This window comes from Mauremys reevesii, unplaced genomic scaffold, assembly GCF_016161935.1.
Source record: "Mauremys reevesii isolate NIE-2019 unplaced genomic scaffold, ASM1616193v1 Contig130, whole genome shotgun sequence".
NCBI lineage: Eukaryota > Metazoa > Chordata > Testudines > Geoemydidae > Mauremys > Mauremys reevesii.
In genome coordinates, this window is record NW_024100750.1 from 85,562 (window position 1) to 103,571 (window position 18,010).

The window sequence follows — 18,010 nt, forward strand, 5'->3', positions numbered from 1 at the left end:
TGCTCAGCGGGGATCCGCCTGCAACACGCCAGTGGTAATACAGCATTAACACCGTTTATCTCTACTTTCCCCTGGGAATGGCAGTGCTTCTGCGGCGAGGGGTTCTCCGGTCTGTTCCTCCCCTGGGTCGTCCTCCGTCAGAGTCTCCGGTGGAGCCTCGACAGGGCTGATGCCTGGATCCTGGCTCGCAGCCCCTCTCTCTGCAGGAGCTAACAGCGTGTGTCCTTCCCCTCTGGCGGTCAGCCCAGACTGAGCTGATGTGCAGGCTTTTATATCTGAGCTCCAGTTGGAGCATGCCCAGCAGAACTTCTGGGGCGGGGCTTCCTCTGCCAGGGAGGAAGGGTTAACCCCTGCTATGCCAGTGCAGGACTGCTCTGCCCCATCACACACTCTCCCCCTTAAGACAGTCCCCTGGGCAGCCTGACCCTTGGTCGTCTCCTCCCCTTCCCCCTACCCCTCCGACCCCCCCCATCTCGGGAAAAGAAATCTGCATCCGCATGAGCCTTTCCCGGCCGGTGTAACACTCGAAAGGAATAGGGTTGGAGGGACATGTACCACCACATGATCCGTGTGTGTGAGTCCTTCATGCTGTTAATCCACCTGAGGGGTGCGTGGTCTGTTACCAAGGAGAAGGGGTTCCCTATTAGGTAGAACAGCTTGTGGCTCAGATACCAAAGGCCGTATTTTCCCTTGGCCCACTGTATAGCCCGGGTAGATCAGTTCTTTCTGGCCCAGGTGACATTTGGTTCGGTTTGCGGTGAGTCCTGCTCTGCCCAGCGCCCACAGCTGGAGCTGTTCCTTCCAGTTGGCACTGTAGATGATGATGTCCGTCAGTGTCTCCTGCAGCAAGCCAACCCGTGCGAAGATCTGCAAGAGTTCACTGGCGATAACTGGAGCCGTGGCAGACCATAGTGGTACCACCTCTGGATACCGTGTGGCATAGTCAACCACAACCTGATATACTTATGGCCGGAGCTACTCTTCTCCAAAGGCCCCACTAAGTCCAAGCCCATCCATTCAAAGGGTGTCCCTCCTGCTCACCCACAAGGGGGCCGTGCCCCCCCAGGGGGTCATGCCTCATCCAGCCCCCCATGTTCCTTGACGCCCTCCCCCAGGACCCCTGACCCATCCACCCCCCTTCCCTGTCCCCTGACTGCCCCCTTGCCATCCCATCCAACCCCTCCTCTCATTCCTGATGGCCCCCCAGGACGCCTGCCCCATCCAACCACCCCTTCTCTCTGTCCCGACTGCCCCCCATCGTCTCATCTAACCCCTGCTCCTTCCTGACTGCCCCCCTGGAACCCTTGCCCCCATTCGATCCCCCTGTTCCCTGCCCTCTGACCGCCCCAACCCCTATCCATCCCTCCCACAACCCACCGAACTCCCCAGCCCTCTTCCAACCCCCCCTCCCTGCTTCCTGCCCCCTTACCACACTGCCTGGGGCCGGGGCCGGGGCCAGGTCCGCTTGGCCAGGACCGGGACTGGTGCAGTGGGGCTCGACTCCACAGGCTGGGCCGAGCCAGGCCGGAGCTGGTCAGTCAGGACCAGGACCGGCGCCGCGGGGCCTGACTCCCTGGGCTGGGCCGGGCCGGAGCCGCTCGTCCGGGACCAGCACTGGCGCCACGGGGCCGAGCCAGGCCGGAGCCACTGGGGCCAGAGCCGGGGGTGCTTGGCAGGGACTGGGCTGGGGCACTCGGCTGGGGCCAGACAGGGCCGCGCTGTGCCTCCCTGGAGCTGTACTCGCACCCCCCAGCCCCAGCCTACCTGCCTGCTGCTTGTTTCAGGCTTCCAGCGAACATCTGATTCGCGGGAAGCAGGGGTGGGGGAGGAGAAGGAGGGCGGAGCGTTCAGGGAGGAGGGGGAGGTGAGCTGGGGCGGGGACGGCTGCCCGAGCTTTTGTTAAACGGAAAAGCTTTTTCAGAACCGGTTGTCCTGGAACAGCTGGTTCTAAAAGGGTTTCTAAATTTAACATCCAGTTCCTGCGAACCGGCTCCAGCTCACCACTGCCATCTGCCCAAAGCAGTCAATGGCTCTTACCTCCACGAGGGAGCGGGGTCTCCCTCTCAGCCTCTCTGAGAACTAGCACTGCTTGGTTTCCTAGGACAAGGTGACCTGTCCCCACTGCTCCCTGAGGTGGCCCAGCTGGGAGGCTGTCACACACCCCAGGGCCTAGCAGACAGGTGGGGAGGAGGTTCCCGTTCATGTCACCCTCTGAGAGCCCACAGAAGGGCCAAAGGAAGAATTAAGGGCAAGAGGTGAAGCAGGCCCTGAGCCTCTGTCCCATCCTCACCTCCTCAAATGTGGAGCTTCCTGAGCTTCAGTTGGGCAGATGGAAAATGTAGCTCTGGCACAAAGGTGCTTCTGCGCCATCTGGGGCAGGAGAGCTCTGCCTGGGAGCCCAGGGAATGGGATGGGGGTGAGAGCAAGGAAAGAGGGGAGGGTAGGGAGTGAGGGAAGAGCTCATGCCCCAGATGAAGGAAGTTTGGGGTCAGAGGAAGGACCCTGCTCCACAGAGAGGGGAGAGAGTTTCTGTCAGTGACAGGGGCCTCCATTTCCCCTTCCACTAGCCCCCATTTCCAGGGAGACAGAGCAGTACCTGCAGCAGGGAGCGGGAGTTGCTGAGGGGGGACCTTTAAGGGCATCAGGTGAGGCTCAGCCCTTGCAGCACCTCAGGCACCTGGTGCAGCTGCCGGATGCTGCGGAGCTGACCCATCACCTTGGCGGTGATGTCCTCCAGCTGCAGGGGAAGGAGAACATGTCAGAGACTGAGACACTGCCCAGGAATCAGGGAGGATTAAGGGCACCTGGAACCAGCACCATTTCCACCCAGCAGCTGCTCATGTCTGAGTGGTGGATTCACTCTCCTGATCCCCAGGATGGAGGCTTCTTGTCCTCTCTAGTGACCTCCAGTGCCAGCCCCCCTCCTTTAGGGTTAGCTCCTGCCGCCTCCCCCTCAGTGCCCCTGACAGCTGTTCCACCTCCAACCCACCTGGGGACACCGCTCAAGTTGGTAGAACCCTCTCCTCCACCCCTGCCTCCATTCCCACCCAGGTAGGGCAGGAGGGATTCTGACAGCAGTGAAGTGGCCTTGGGGAAGGTTGAGACCTTTCCCCAAGTCACCCCAGTGACAAATGCTGAAGCCAGAGGATGGCAGCCCTGGTGAACGGGGCAGGTCAGCAGCCCCTGCTGGCTGAATCCTCCCATTCTCTCTAGAGCGGGTCCAGCCCTGCCAGCAGCAGGACAAGCTTCCCCCACCCATGTGCCTCAGAACTGCCTGGCCGGTCGCCATCACCCATCAGTCCTTGGCCTCCCAGGCTGCCAGTGATGGGAGCAACTCTGGGTGGTGGCTGGGGTGACATGGACACTAGGCCATGGGGAAATAGGTGCAGCTCTGTGGGGCAGGAAAGGTTCACACAGGGCACTTAGGGGACTCTCCTGCCCTTCCCAGGAGTGAGAGCAGAGCATCACGTCCTAAGAACACAAGTCCATGAAGTCCACAAGTCCCCACTAGGCTCCTTGCTCCCAGGCCAGCAAATGGTGATAGGATGGGAATGAGGCCTGGGCCCCGCTCCAATCTCCTGAGTCGAATGCAGCTGCTTACCGTGTACCCCAGCAGTTGCTCGGCTTCCCCCAGGATGGCGTATGTGAGGAGAAGCCCAGCCTGGCTAATGCACAGCAGGGGGTTGTAGATCGCTGGCACGGCTGTCTTGAGGAAGCATTTCCTCTGCCCCGCAGAGAAGAATTTTCCAAAGACCTAAAACCAACAGGACAGGAGGCTGTAGCAGATTGCCCAGAGCCAGCCTCCAAGCCCTGGAGATAGAATGGCCTCAGTGTCCGGTGCCCCAAAGGAAGGGTAAGAGAGCTGCTGTAGCCAAGGCCGTTCATTCCCCAGGAGGCTGTCAGGGTCCCGATGCTCAGGAAGCACCTTTATGAAAAGGTGGCAGATGCTTAGGGACCAAAGCCTCCAGTGTCTCTTTCTGGAGGGCAATTGATCGCAGGGGCCATGATGGGCTGGAAATAGATCTCTAATGTGGGTGAGCAGGGCCCACTCTGCTGTGCAGCGCACCGAGATGATAGGGGACCCTGTATTGCTTCCAGCAGAGAGATCTCCTGCACCTCAGTGGCTAGAGGAGTGTGCGTGGGGGGGGGGGGGAGGGGTTGGAGCTGACAGACCAAAGGTCTATTGCCCCCAAATTAGTGATTTCTCTAGTAGCTGGCTATGGCCTCGGCAGCTCCTTGGTTTCTGCCAAAGGGAATCCAATCTGCAACCTGACCAGGATAAGGAGACTCATGTCCCAGTCCCCATCACAGACACTCCTAGGAAACTTTTCTTCTGCTGCAGCAATTCAGCTTGTGGGAGGCTGTTGCATCGCAGGCGTATATGAACAAAGCTTGTTTGTTTGATTGGCAGCAAAGTCATTTATTTCTCTCCAGCATACATCTTTATACTCTTGAAGCAGGCAAGCAAGCAGTTGCTAATTGGTTAACAAAATTTACACAGCCGCAGCTGTAACCCCATAGGGTAATTATCATCCTAACACCTGTTTGACTTATCATCCTATTTACTGCCTACCAGCAGATAAAAACTAGCCTCGACCTTGAAGTCTAAACACTTCAGCTCTCACATACTTATCTGCCAAGTTCCCACATCTCCCACCTTTTCTCAAAATAAAAAAAGAAAAAAAAAGAAAAAAGGCATAAGCAAAACATTCCCAACTCATAACATCATAACACTACAATCTATCACAAACCAAAATTAAAACTTTATAAAACCAACCTATATAACCATGCAATTCTTAACATAACCCCAACAACACCAAACAAAAACAAAGCACAACAAATAAATGGTGTAAATTCTACAGGATTCCCCCCTTCTCTATAGCACACCAACTTGTGGCAAACTTCTATTACCAAATCATCCCTCAGATGTCAGGCGATCAAACTGACACTGAGGGAGGGGGGGTCCTAGAAAAAACACAACATAAACCACATAAAACGCAAAAGACAATTCTGGCCAGAAAAACAAACAAACACCACAAAACAAAACATAAAACACATAACATAAATTGAACTCCATAAATAAATGCATGGTACATAAAATGCTATGCAGCTAACACCAATTTTCTTAATATCTAAAAAACAAAACAAAACTACCCCTACTGGGCAAGCAATCATTACATACAATATACAAATACCCTTAGTACCATCAGGCAAAAAAGGAAAATTACATCATCAATTAAATCATTTACAGTAATACAATTGCATCCTGGCTTACTTGTAAATTCAAAGCTATTCACAGCTTAAGGATTCTTACTATTAACTTCTACTTTTAAACACACAAAAAAATCACCACTTATATGCCCGTAGCCTAATACAATTACATAGCACAATATACAATCTTCAATTAATGCAACAAAATTATTTATGGCCAAACAATTGCAAACTAATTTATTTGCCTAAATTTATTTACAAACATTTCAAAAACACCAAAAACTTTTCTCTTTAGCATCCTTACAAAATTCAACTGCTATTCCCTCCAGCAACCACAGAGTTAACTTTGTACTCTGCCTAACATTACTCGCTTGTAGTTAATTACCTTTTCTATCAACTACACCCTCAAGGTTATCAACCAGTTTTCCAAGCTTGTTGTCTGTTGCCTGCCCGCTTGGGCCCGATCCTTTTTTCCTTTCCAAGCCTCTGTCTATTGCCTACCTGCCTAGGCCCGATCCAAAGCACTTTACATAAAGGTATTTTGGGTCACATAAATTCAAAGCCATTCTCCCAAATTACCTAAATTTATGCCTAAATAACACCATAAACTCCCCCCCCCTTTGAGAATACTCAACAAACCTTTTGGCTGAGTTTTCTCAAACTTTAAAAACAAAAAACAATTAGGCTCTAAAAAACAGGGCTAGTAATGGGGGGGGGGGGGTAATACCATTTACAATCCAATTAGGGAGCGCAATACATGCTAAAAAAAAATTCCACAACACAGGGCGCAGCCTGTAAAATAAACCCCAAAATCCAATCAATACCACATTTTTTAGCAGGAGTCCAAATTTTTTCCTGCCAGTGTGCAATTCTTTGCTTCTTTACCAGGGTCAGTTCTCAATGCCCTTTTAGTCAGGAATTTCTAGACATTGGCAATATCAATGATGCGAGTGTTTTTTCTTCTGTTCCACCACCATCGTGGTTCAAGTTCTACTGGGGAAATTATCAGGACACCATCCTATACATTCAGGCAAAGCAAAAATTATTTCAATCAATTAAATCAATCAGGGAGGATCAAACAAACGGGATCCTGGCACAGCTAACAAGCAGTTGTTCTCCAGGGGCTCAGGTTGTGTAAATCTTGTTGCTTTCTCAGTCATTCCATCCACCATTGCAGCAGTCATCTCCGATACTGACACTGTTGCAGTTTCTTCAGTCCTACTGTTTGCAGCCTCAAATCCCGAATGAGCAGTGGTAATATCTTGGACTAGTTCAGGAAATAGTTTTCCAGGCACTGCTTCTAAAGGCTTTAAAGTTTCAGCTGAGGTTTCCATAGATGTTACAGTTTCTGCAATGATTTGTTCTTCAATTGCTGCAGCTGTAACAGGCACAAATGTTTTTTGAGCCCCAGAGCTTTCAATACTAAAAATGGGTGAGCCAGTATCTGCCAGCTGCACTGCTAAATTCTCTTGCTCCTCTTCGTCTCCCTTTCTACACACAGGCAGTTCTTGAGGACACATGGCGCTCTGTAGAGGGGCCCCATTTACAACTGCCCCTGGGTATTCTGATACTAGGTTAGATGGCGCATCTCCTACATCATTCTGCATGGGGGCCTCAGCTGCAACCGCTTCAGTGGGCTCTGATTCCAAGGTAAACACAGTATCTTCTACCTCTGTCGTCACAGGTGCCTCAGTTACCCCACTCTGCATTGCATCCCCAATAAAAGCTTCCTGAGTGATCTGCCGCCCATCGGATCCCTGAAGCCGAGCAGTTCGGGTGGGCTTGCGCAAAGTGATGTCCATAGCAAAGGCAGTGTGGGGAGGGCCAGTGGATCCAAACCCTCGAGACCCGCGGTCAATCGGGGTCGATCGGGGCACACATCCCTTGAAAGGTATTAACTGAGCAAGACGTGTACCAGCAGTTATAGTCACAGGGGGACAAAGGGCACGTACCATTATCCCAATATTCCCCGTATAATCGGCATCAATAAGGCCAGGCAAAACAAAAATACCTTGTTTTGATGTTGACGAGCGGCCAATCAAAAGGGCACTCAGGCCAAATCCTAATGGACCATCGGTGTTGGAAGGAAGAACTTGAACCTCGTCAGTCTCTAAAACTACATCTGTCGCTGTGGCCAAATCCACTCCGGCACTGCCACGGGTTGCTCCGGTGAGGTGTTCCAGGCAGCCGGGTTGGCGGGTGGAGGCACTTGTGTCGTCGCGCTCCTCCGAGGGGCGCTCCGTGATCCGTTTCCCGGCAGCGGTGTTCCATCCTTCTTGTAACGCGCCCAACAGTCGGTGGCGCGATGTCCAAACTTATCACATCGTGTGCAAGCGCCAGTTGCAGCTTCAGGTAACACATCAGAGGCCCGCTGCCCATTTTGCATAGGGCAGTCCCGCCGGAAATGCCCGGGTTTTCCGCAACCAAAACAGGGGCCGGCTGGCCGGGTCGGTTTTCTAGCCCCCCGCTGTCGCCCGAGCAGGGGTTGTAACGCCACGGCCAGTGCAGAGGCCTGTGCCTTAGCATGAATTGCTGCCTTATCCGTCTCCTCAAGCATAGCGGCCCTACCACATGCCTCAATCATTTCCATCAGGGTCGCAGTCTTGGGCAAGGTGGCTAATATCACGGCAAGTGGGATTTGCATTCTGGGTTGCAAGATCAAGTCCAACTGCAGTTCTGGCCTCTGGCGTCAGATTAGGAGATCTATCAATAGCCTCTCAAGGCGATCCAAAAAGGTGGAATATGGTTCCGATGGGCCTTGCATAATTTTAGCGTAGGGAGGGCTCGGCTTTCCCATCTGGGGCACCGCTTTAAAGGCAGCCAAAGCCAGTTCCTGCGACTGCTGCAGGATCCGGGGATCGAGGCGGGCTTGCAAATGCGGGTCAACAAAGCGACCGGCTCCCAAAAACATATCAGCAGTGGCCACGCGCCGAGGATCATCATCCGGTAAATCCAAATTGCGGACAAGAGCCAAGTCAACTCTCTTAGCCCAATCATCTTTCCACAACAATTTCTGTGTAGGTGTAAGAAGCATGTCAGCTAGCTTAATCGCATCATACGGACACATTGCTTGGCCAGCAAATACCTGTTCAATGATAGACTGTACATACGGATTATCTAGTCCATAAGCCATGATCGATTTCTGTGCCTCACGGATCAACTTCCAGTCCAAAGGGGCCCACCGTCTATGATTAGGGTGTTGAGGGTCTGGCGTAATCACCGGAAAGGCCTCAGGTGTTAGACCTTCAAGGATGGCTTCTCTTAAAACTCCATGCCAGCGCTGTACCGGATCCGGAGGGTCCCCAGTTGGAGGGTCCCCGGGGCCAGGCGGGGCGGGGGGGCGAGTCGAATGAAAGCACTTGTGAAGATGCGATCGCGATGATCCAGGTGGAAGACCTTCCAATTGGTCCAACTTGTCACATATATGCTGCAGCTGTCGACCCTGGCGCTCCATCTCCTTATAGAAGGCATCAGACTGAGTAAACTGAGTAAACGTAGTCAAATCGGGATATGGCTTTGATGGCACATGTTCCACCCGAGCCCCCTTCGTTCCCCCGCAATCGTGGCACCCCCAGGTCCCGTGGACACGGCATGGCTTTGGAGGGGGTGCATACGGCAAGGCTGTCTCCATAGGCTCGGGCGTATCGGGGGGTAACGGGACCGTAGCAGGATCAATCATGTCGGGGCCGATAGCCACATTGGAGGGTAGTGGGGCCGTAGCAGGGGCAACATCATCCATAGGGTAGGAGTTGGAAGCCAAAGGTATCACCGTGTCCTCACCACCAAAAAACTCTCTGGCTCCAACCGGCAACACAGAAGGCATTCCGGGCGTTGGGCGGCAGAGCTCAGAAAGGGCCACCTGCACTCCTGCCTCGGCCACGAGAGTTTCTATTATCTCCTTCGCCTTATTCCATACTGGACTCAGGGAGAAGGCCTCCTTATCGCCCTGAGCCACCGACTTCCAAAGCTCAGAGCCTAGCCGCTCCCAAACAGTTTTATCAAAAATTGTACTTGGTTGAACAGAAAGTCCCCTTCTCCGTCCCCACCGCAGCAGACGGGATAACGTATCAGAGGGGAGCTTCTCTCCCTGCCGCTCCGCGATGCGCATCAGATATTCATGCACCGTCCTTTCTTCCGCTGATGCAGCGGTTCCCATGTTAGCTGCTCACCTCTGGGCTGGGGTGTGCCTCCCTTTTCAGACGCCCTGCGGCTTGCCACTCGACACTGAGCTCAGGTGCGCCCCTCTTTTCGGACGCCCTACGGCTCCTAGCCGCTCAACACTGAACTCAGGTGCGCCCTTCTTTTCGGACGCCCTGCGGCCGCCGCTCAACACTGAGCTCAGGTGCGCCCCTCTTTTCGGACGCCCTGCGGCTCCTAGCCGCTCGACACTGAGACTCAGGTGCGCCTCCTTTTCTTCTTTTCAGTTCAGGCCACCAACACTGTCCTCATTCAATCACGTCGGGGTCACCATTTGTTGCATCGCAGGCGTATATGAACAAAGCTCTTCAGTCAGTTTGATTGGCAGCAAAGTCATTTATTTCTCTCCAGCATACATCTTTATACTCTTGAAGCAGGCAAGCAAGCAGTTGCTAATTGGTTAACAAAATTTACACAGCCGCAGCTGTAACCCCATAGGGTAATTATCATCCTAACACCTGTTTGACTTATCATCCTATTTACTGCCTACCAGCAGATAAAAACTAGCCTCGACCTTGAAGTCTAAACACTTCAGCTCTCACATACTTATCTGCCAAGTTCCCACAGGAGGCAGGACAAGCTCACAGAGTCTCTCTCACGTTGCATCTATAGGGCAGCATTCTGTAGATGCACTTGGAGATCCAGGAGCCATTCCAAGGCCTCCTCTGTGATGTTATCAAAATCACACATTTCACCTTTGACTCCAATCTGGGAGCACTGGGTTATGGTGTGTTCCAAGGTTTGGATGTTCTCAGCACAGTTGTGAGACAGGGGGCCGGGAGGTCTTTGATTTTCTACTTGTGCAGCAAGTAGTCGCAACTTGGGTCAGTGACAATGTGCTTCTTTGGCACAGTGGCTGAGGTCCAGATACTCTGCCATTCCCTGGCCAGGACTGGAGACATGAGGAGGCGCATGTGGTGCATATTGGCTCTGGAGCTCACTGTGTCCCCTCCCCAGTTCTCGGCTTGGGGCATTCTGCTTCCTGACTGGCAATGGACTTGGGCAAACCCCACCTCCTTTCTCTGCTTCTACAGGGTGCAGGGAAGTAAACAAGGGTCTGCTCAAGCACTAGTGACTGACGGACCCAGTGCTCTTCTCTCAGACACTTGGGGATCAGCCAAGGGGACAAGGAGCAGAGAGACACCCAGAGCCATAATCCTCTATTAACTCACCCACCCGGGGATTCTCCTTATGCCACGTAGCAACGGCTCCATGGAAGACACTCAAATCACAGCAACTAGCGAGGTTCCAATGTGGGACCTTTAGCACCAGCCTGTCCCACTGGGTGCTGGGTGAGGAACTCTGAGCTGGAAATAAGGAGTGGGCTCTTGTCCTGTCTCCAGGAGGCATCCACTGCAGGGACCCCAGCCAGCCCCACTCCCTGAGCTGTGTCCTACCCTGCCACAGTGTCCTTACCTCCCCCACCCTGGCTGTGTTTTGATAGCCCAGGAGCCTGCTGTCCTGGTACCAGTTGTGGCACCACAGATCCTCCACCTCGTGTATGCTCAGCCCTGGAAGAGAGAGAGAGAGAGAGACACTTTGATCATTCTGGTTGCAGTTTCTGTGTCCTTCCAATCCCATTGGTGGCTGCCCAGTGGAGTGGAGAAGAACAGAGGCGGAGAGAGACTTGTTCTCCAGCTGGTGTCAGGCTGAGGGAAATTGTCTGGGGTCCCATTATCCACCTGTGGTCCCTTTCAGTCCCCTGATGGGTTCCGTGTCCCAGTGGGTTCCTTACCCCTCTGTTCGAGCAGCAGCTGGTACAGCCGGTAAGTCCCCTCCCTGGCCTGCCGGCTGATGTCCTGGTCTGGGTAACTCACAAACAGAGCCAGCTGGGCCACGTGCTGACCCAGCCTAGGGAACTCTGCTGAGATCTAATGGAAGGGAGAGGAGAGGAGACTCCATCAGCATTTTCCTGTCAGCTCCCTGTCCCCCCTGGGCCAGAAGGCTCCTTCTGCAGGAGATGCTGGGGGAGAGGAGCCTGAGACAGACCCTTCATTTGCTCTGCTGCCAAGGGAGCCAGGAGCTGCTTTGGGATGCCAAGCAGGGGCTTGAACATGGTCCCCGTCAAGGTTCCTTCCCACTCCGAACTCTAGGGTACAGATGTGGGGACCTGCATGAGAACCTCTAAGCTTAATTACCAGCTTAGATCTGGTTTTTCTGCCACCACCCAAAGCATTTAAGAGTTATTTGGGAAACTCTGTCGACCTCCCCCCTAGAATATCTCCCTCCCAAATACTAGAACCCTTCCCTGGGTAGCCTTGAGAGACTCCTCCACCAATTTCCTGGTGAACACTGATCCAAACCCTTGGATCTTAAAACAAGGAAAAATCAATCAGGTTCTTAAAAAGAAGGCTTTTCATTAAAGAAAGAAAGGTAAAAATCATCTCTGTAAAATCAGGATGGAAAATAACTTTACAGGGTCATCAGATTCAAGGAGCCCAGAGGAACCCCCTCTAGCCTTAGGTTCAAAGTTGCAGCAAACAGGGTAAATCCTCTTAGCAAAAAGGAACATTTACAAGTTGAAAAAACAAAGAGAAACCTAACACGCCTTGCCTGGCTGGTACTTACAAGTTTGAAATATGAGAGACTGGTTCAGAAAGATTTGGAGAGCCTGGATTGATGGCTGGTCCCTCTTAGTCCCAAGAGCGAACAACCCCCAACACAAAGAGCACACAAACAAAAGCCTCCCCCTCCCACCAAGATTTGAAAGTATCCTGTCCCCTTATTGGTCCTTTGGGTCAGGTGTCAGCCAGATTACCTGAGCTTCTTCACCCTTTACAGGGAAAAGGATTTTGGTGTCTCTGGCCAGGAGGGATTGGATAGTATTGTACACAGGAGGGCTGTTCCCTTCCCTTTATAGTTATGACAATCCCCTTCAAGGCCCAGGGACGACACTTGACCAGGACAAGAAGAACTTGACTCAAGCCTATCTCATTCCCTGCTCTGACTCTGCCTCCCCAAGAGGAACACTGCGAACCCACAGCCCCTGCAGCAGCAGATCCTACAGCCCGGTGGAGCCAGCCCGCCTGCGCCTGGAGTCAGGAAGCTGGGGTCAGAGGTCACTTACGTCAAACTCGGGGAGGGTGACTGCAAATCTCAGCAGGGCCGTGCTGCTCTTAATGGCCCTGGCTGTCTCCTGGGGCACCCTGGACACGATCCAGCGGTTGACATGCTGTGGGGAAAGGAGGCAGGTCAGGATGAATGGGCAGGTGGTGCTTTGCAAATGAGCCCCATCCCCCGCCCCAGCCCCAGGGGCCCGAGACATTATGCACAGAGAGAATAGCTGAGTCATTGATCACAGAGCTTTAGAAGGGGATTCTTTCCCCCAGGACGCAGCTTGTATCCTGCAGGTCACAACTTGTCAGGGTCTCTCTAGATTGGTCCCATCCTCCCAGAGCTCCTGATTCCTGAAGAGTTCACCAGAAAGGAGACTGAATCCTCGCCCTTCCCTGCCACTAAAATCCTTGGTGGGATGTAAGGAGTCACTGAGAGCACAATCCCCCCAGGAATTTCAGAGCATATCAGAGAGAAGGGCTGATTCCCTGGGTTCCTCCTGTTTCTCTAGGAAGGAGCGTGTGCCTCTTCTCTGAGAACCATCTCTGGAAACTCGTGGGGTGTGTGTGTTGGGGGGGCGGGGGAAGGGGGGGTTTCAGACTCTCACTCCCCAAGACAACCAGGGGCCCTGTGATTAGTGTTCAACAGAAGCAGGCAGAGCTCTGGCTTGATGTCCCAGCTCCTTCCTCTGTCCCTCAAGAAAGCAGGACCTGACACTGCATTGCACTGACCTCCCCAGCCAAGGACGCCCCAATGGGGACCCAGCTAGGAGGACAGAATAGAAACTGGATCTGCCAGTCTCTCCTTACCAGCCCCCAAAGAGTTAAGGTAAAATTGGTTCCCACCCCTCCTTATGGGACTCACCTCCAAGATGAAGTGGAGCCTGCCTGCGTCTGGGGACTCTGCCAGCAGGTTCCCCAGCACAGCATCCAGGAGCTCTGGCATGACTTTGTGTAGCGCCTGCAAAGCATGGGTCAGAGTTAGGGAAACTGGGCCGACCCCTGCCACAGGATGGGAAGAGGGTTCTCTGGGAAGCACTGGTGAGACTCCCAAACACATCTCCTGGCCTCGCTCATTCATGTCCCACTGCAGGCAATTAGCAAGGATTGATGACACCTGGATCTTTGATCCATGAGCTTAGCAGGTCTCTGCAGACGGCCTTGTAGGCGGAAGAGTAGGATACAGCCAAGTTGCTATGGATGGTAGCTGGGCTGCTGGGCAAAACACGGCATATGGAAGAGAAAGAAAGAAAGAAAGAAAGAAAGAAAGAAAGAAAGAAAGAAAGAAGGGGGTAATCCTCTGGAGGGAAGGATCCAACCCTACAGCTTGTTCCATCTCTGCCTACCCCACCCCTAAATCTGGAGCTCCAGCGAATCAAGGGAGCCCGGACAAGGACCACTCTGGAAGAGGCGGAGGATGTACCTGGATGTCGGTGGCGTCCGTCTCCGTGCCCAGGGTGAAGACCGAGCCAAGGGCAGCTTGCAAGAGGCGGGACTCTAGCTCAGGCTCAAGGGCTGGTTTCATGGTGCTGGCAAGAGAGAGGAGCTGGTATTAGACTGCGCAGTGCGGGAGTGGGACTGTCGCCAACACGGACACGAAACCACAGGGCTACAGGCACAGGCTGGCGAGAATGGAAACTGAGGCACTGAGCTAGGGAATGACAAGGCCGAGGCGTCACAGACAGACAGTGGCAGGGCAGGTCCCTGGAGCCTGCTGCCCCTCCTGTATCTGAGCCCGGGAGTGAGCCCCTCCCCAAGGCCCCTGCAATGTTAGTGGGGTGAAAAGAAGAGCCCAGCCAGGACAGAGTGACCCTTCCCGCCCCACCAGCTCTGCCAGAGGAGCCACTCCTGGGAGGTGAGCGACCTGGGAGTGGGAGGGACAGTCTCCCAGCCTTGGGCCTGGGCAGCACTGGGGTTAGGGGAGCCAGCGGAGGGCAGGTGGGAGTGGGGAGGAGGGGGCTGTCTCGGTACCTGAGGTTGCCCACAGCAGCCAGGCAGCTGGCGAGGATCTCGCTGGGTGGAGAGTCTTTAGGAAGCTCCTCAATGAGCTCCTGTGAGACGCGAAGGAGACAAAGGAGCGTCAGAGATTCGGGCCCTGCTGACACCTCCCCGTGAGGAGATGACACAGCCAGTGCCCCACATGGCCAGCAGGATCCCCCACTACCTCCCGCTCCTCCCATTTCTTCCTGCCCAGCAAACTGGTCCCCTTCCAGGATTCCTGCCCAGCTCAGTCCCAATCCCCTTCTTCCCTCCTCCCTGTCAAACCTGCCCCCATTCAGCACCATTCCCACAACCGAGCTGGGACCATGTGATTTCTTGTCCCCAAGTCACAGCTGCCCTCCAGCCCCACAATTCCCCCACTGCCCAATCTCACAATTCTCCCTTCTCTTCTCCCTGCCTTCAGCCCCAGCAATCCCTGCCCTCTGCTGCCCCCACCCACACCCCCCAGCCCCCACCCATTAGCCCGGCCATACCCCGGCCAATCCCACGTCTCTCTCCCCCCTCCAGCTGCCGGATGACGGGTCTCACTCACCACAATCCTCTCCACCACAGCCGCCTTACAGCAGTGCGGCTCCAGCGTGTCCTGCCCTCTGTCCTGTGCAGCAAGACACGCGGGGTAGATGGCCCGCAGGAACCTGAGCTGCTGCCCCTCATCCTGTACCCACCGGGAGTGGGGGATAGTGAGAGAGAACCTGTTAGCTAGGGACCTTCCTCCCCACCCACACCAGCTCCAGGGCTCAGGCCTCAATGGGGGATTGTGGGGAGCCGCCTCGTGTCCAAATCCCCCACGACTCCTACACAAGCAGGACTGGGAACTGGGACAGTGCCTGTGGGGGGAGGAGACCTCGGCTGTTGTGGGACAAACACCCCCATCTTGGGGGTCCCACATCAGGGATGTACAAGGGCCCCATTAGGGGTGGTGGATCATCAGGGACAAGACCCTCGGCAGGGGGTGGGGATGCTGGGAAGGGACAGGACAATCTTGGTTCCAGCCCAGGTGGGGAACATTTGTACCTTGTCTCTGCCCTGGAGCTGCTCTCCGATGACCTTGAGAGCAGCTTCCTCTGTGGTCATCTCCAGCCATTCCTCCGCCGCTGACTCCGTGGGGGTCCCTGCACCCGGGAGAGAAGGGAACAGGGGGATGTCTGCTGCCTTGGGGAAGGACAGGGGTGTGGTGGGGAGCGCAGGATAAAGGACCCCCCTTCCCACCTCAGGCACCCAGGGCAGATCGGGCCCCACACCTCCCTCTCAGGGCTGCCTTCACACTGTCCAGGACTCCACGGGAGGTGCCGACTCCCCCAGCCCCAGAGCATCAAGGGACAAAGTGGCAGCAGCTCTTGATGCCCCCACCCCCAGCTCCCCTTGCTGCAGGGGCAGCTGTGTGACTGCTGCTGGTGTCAGTGGGGTTCACGTGGCTCAGGCCAGACACCTGGGCTGGGGACTCCCCCCCCCCCGCCATATCACTGGGAGAGTGTCTGGGCCCAGGGTGTTCACATCCCCGTCCTCACCCCTCCCTCAGCCCAGCCTGGCTCCTCACCTGGAACAAAGCAGCAGCGTCCAGAGGCGTCGCTGCTGCTGGAGCCCCAGGCACTGCTGCTGTCCCGTGCTGAGCTGATGGTGCTGGGATCTTCTAGCTCCTGGTCTGAGGGGGCTGAAAGATCCTCAGAGCCCGGGCAGGGCGATGCCCCCTGCTGGGAATGATGGCTGGGCTCCTGGGGCCGCTGCTGCCCACATAACAGGCCCCAGAGCCTCCCTGCCCGGCGCCCCTCCTGGGCTGGGTCCTGTCCGCAAAACCTCATCCTGAGCCAACTCCACCTGGGCTTGGTCGGGGCCTCTCCCAGGTCGGCGCCTGCGCCGGGAGCTGGCTTTGTTCTCCAGAAGGCTGGGAACTTCCGCCTTCTGGCCTGGATGGGAGCTGCTTCCCCGCCAGCGGGGACGGAGAGGTGGCTCTGCCCCTTGGGAAGATGGCCGCTCCTTCCCGAAGGCTCTGGTGCACCTGCAGAGCCTTCCTCCTGAACCTCCGCAGGAGCTTGGCCATCCTGGAATCGAACAGGGAACAGGTGTGAGTCTGGGGTCACTCCTGGGCCTTTTCGGTCCCTCCTCAGCCCTGCTCCAACCAGAGCAGCCCCTTCTCCCCCCATAGGAGCGCAGGGAGTGCAAGCTACACACACTGGCAGGAGTTCATTGCGTGATCTGCTCCCCCTCAACGTTCCCCCTCGTCATCCCTGCTGCTGCTGCTAGATCCAGGAAGTCTCATCCTTTTAGAGCAATGGGGTCAGTCCCAAAGACCATCGGTTACTCTGGACAAGCAGCTCCCTCCAGGATCCTGACATGCCAGCACTTTACACACCTTCCTGCAGCCTCCCAACCCCCATGGCCTGTAGCCATGGGACCCCGACCCTACTGATGGCAAACAGGCCTCAGCTACTGGCTCAGGGTCACACCGAGTGTCAGAGCCATGGATGGACCCCTTCCCTAACCACTGCTGCACACTCCCTCCCACAGCTGGCAATCGCAACCAGGCCCTAGTGTCCGCTCCCCCTGCCTTTGAGAGGGAGTGTCACTCCTGGCTCCATTGCTGCCTATTGATCTGTGGGACTGGGCTCTCTGGGCCTCACATCCCCGAATGGGCTTTAAAGAAGACAATGGTTAAAGTTTGGCCCCAACTCTTTCTTGTTTCTCTACACTTGCCATTTTAGCAAAGTTTAGAATTCTTGACGTTCAACACCTGGAAACATTCCTTTCTCCTTCGCAGACAGCTTGAGCATCCATCCTCACCCAGGCTCACTGCTGCCAGGAGTTAGAGAATCCACCCTATTCCCCTTGGACCTACCCAAGGAGTCCCACAGCAAAGTGGGGACAGAGCCAGAAAGAGAAGCCAACAGTCCTGACTCCTGTTCTAACTAACAGACAACAACCCCACAGAGGCAGGAGAGAGCCCAGGAAATAATCACTCAATTAGGAATCTTTTCTGCACCCTCTCTAATTTTTTTAACATAATATTCAAAATGTGGACACAAGAACTGGATTCAACATTCCAGTTTCAGGCTCACCAATGCTGGATCACTTCCCTTTCCATACTCACTACTCTATCCAGCCAAGAATGGCTTTAACCTTTTTTACCACAGTTTCACATTGACAGATTATGGTGAGCAGCTCATCCACTATGGCCCCCAAATCCTTTTCAGAGTCACAGCTTTCCAGCGGACTGTCCCCCATTCTGTAGGGTGCTGCCTGACTCCTCTGTTACTGGCAGGCTGGGTTTGCATGTGGCTTTATTAAAAGCTAATGATTCAGTAAGTAGTTTAGAAGAACTAGCCCATTAGAGAGAGAATCATGAATTGCTCAAAGACAACGAATGGAGAAAAGCAGCAAGAGCAAACAAACACGTTTGGTTCTGGCTTATTTCCTTGGTCTTAAAAGAGAGTAACAAGGACCTGAGTCTCCTCCCTCACAATAGCCCCATGCTCGGCCCAATCAGCATTGAGACTCTGAGACTCAGAAAGCGGAGAGGTCTCACCAGCTGTCGCAGGTCACCACCGGAGTGA

General features: G+C 54.6%; 1 protein-coding gene across 1 annotated transcript; it reads right to left on the reverse strand.

Annotated features, from left to right (window-relative positions):
• Nucleotides 1–495: 495 nt before the first annotated feature.
• On the reverse strand, nt 496–16,447 carry LOC120392980 (maestro heat-like repeat-containing protein family member 7). Its single transcript, XM_039517632.1, has 12 exons — nt 16,000–16,447; nt 15,477–15,574; nt 14,995–15,117; nt 14,433–14,512; nt 13,885–13,990; nt 13,327–13,422; nt 12,476–12,580; nt 11,144–11,279; nt 10,825–10,919; nt 3,602–3,754; nt 2,597–2,737; nt 496–867 (listed from the first exon to the last, which is right to left on the reverse strand). The coding sequence occupies exons 1-11, from the start codon at nt 16,259–16,261 to the stop codon at nt 2,642–2,644; spliced, it is 1,350 nt and encodes a 449-aa protein (XP_039373566.1). The 5' UTR covers nt 16,262–16,447; the 3' UTR covers nt 496–867; nt 2,597–2,641.
• Nucleotides 16,448–18,010: the final 1,563 nt, after the last annotated feature.

Excerpts from the sequence above, each read along its gene's own strand:
- LOC120392980 (XM_039517632.1), bottom strand. The coding sequence starts at position 16,261 with ATGAGGTTTTGCGGACAGGACCCAGCCCAGGAGGGGCGCCGGGCAGGG. Across the intron at positions 13,423-13,884 it reads CGGACGCCACCGACATCCAG|GCGCTACACAAAGTCATGCC; the intron begins GTACATCCTCCG and ends CATGCTTTGCAG. Across the intron at positions 2,738-3,601 it reads AGCAACTGCTGGGGTACACG|CTGGAGGACATCACCGCCAA; the intron begins GTAAGCAGCTGC and ends CTTCCCCTGCAG.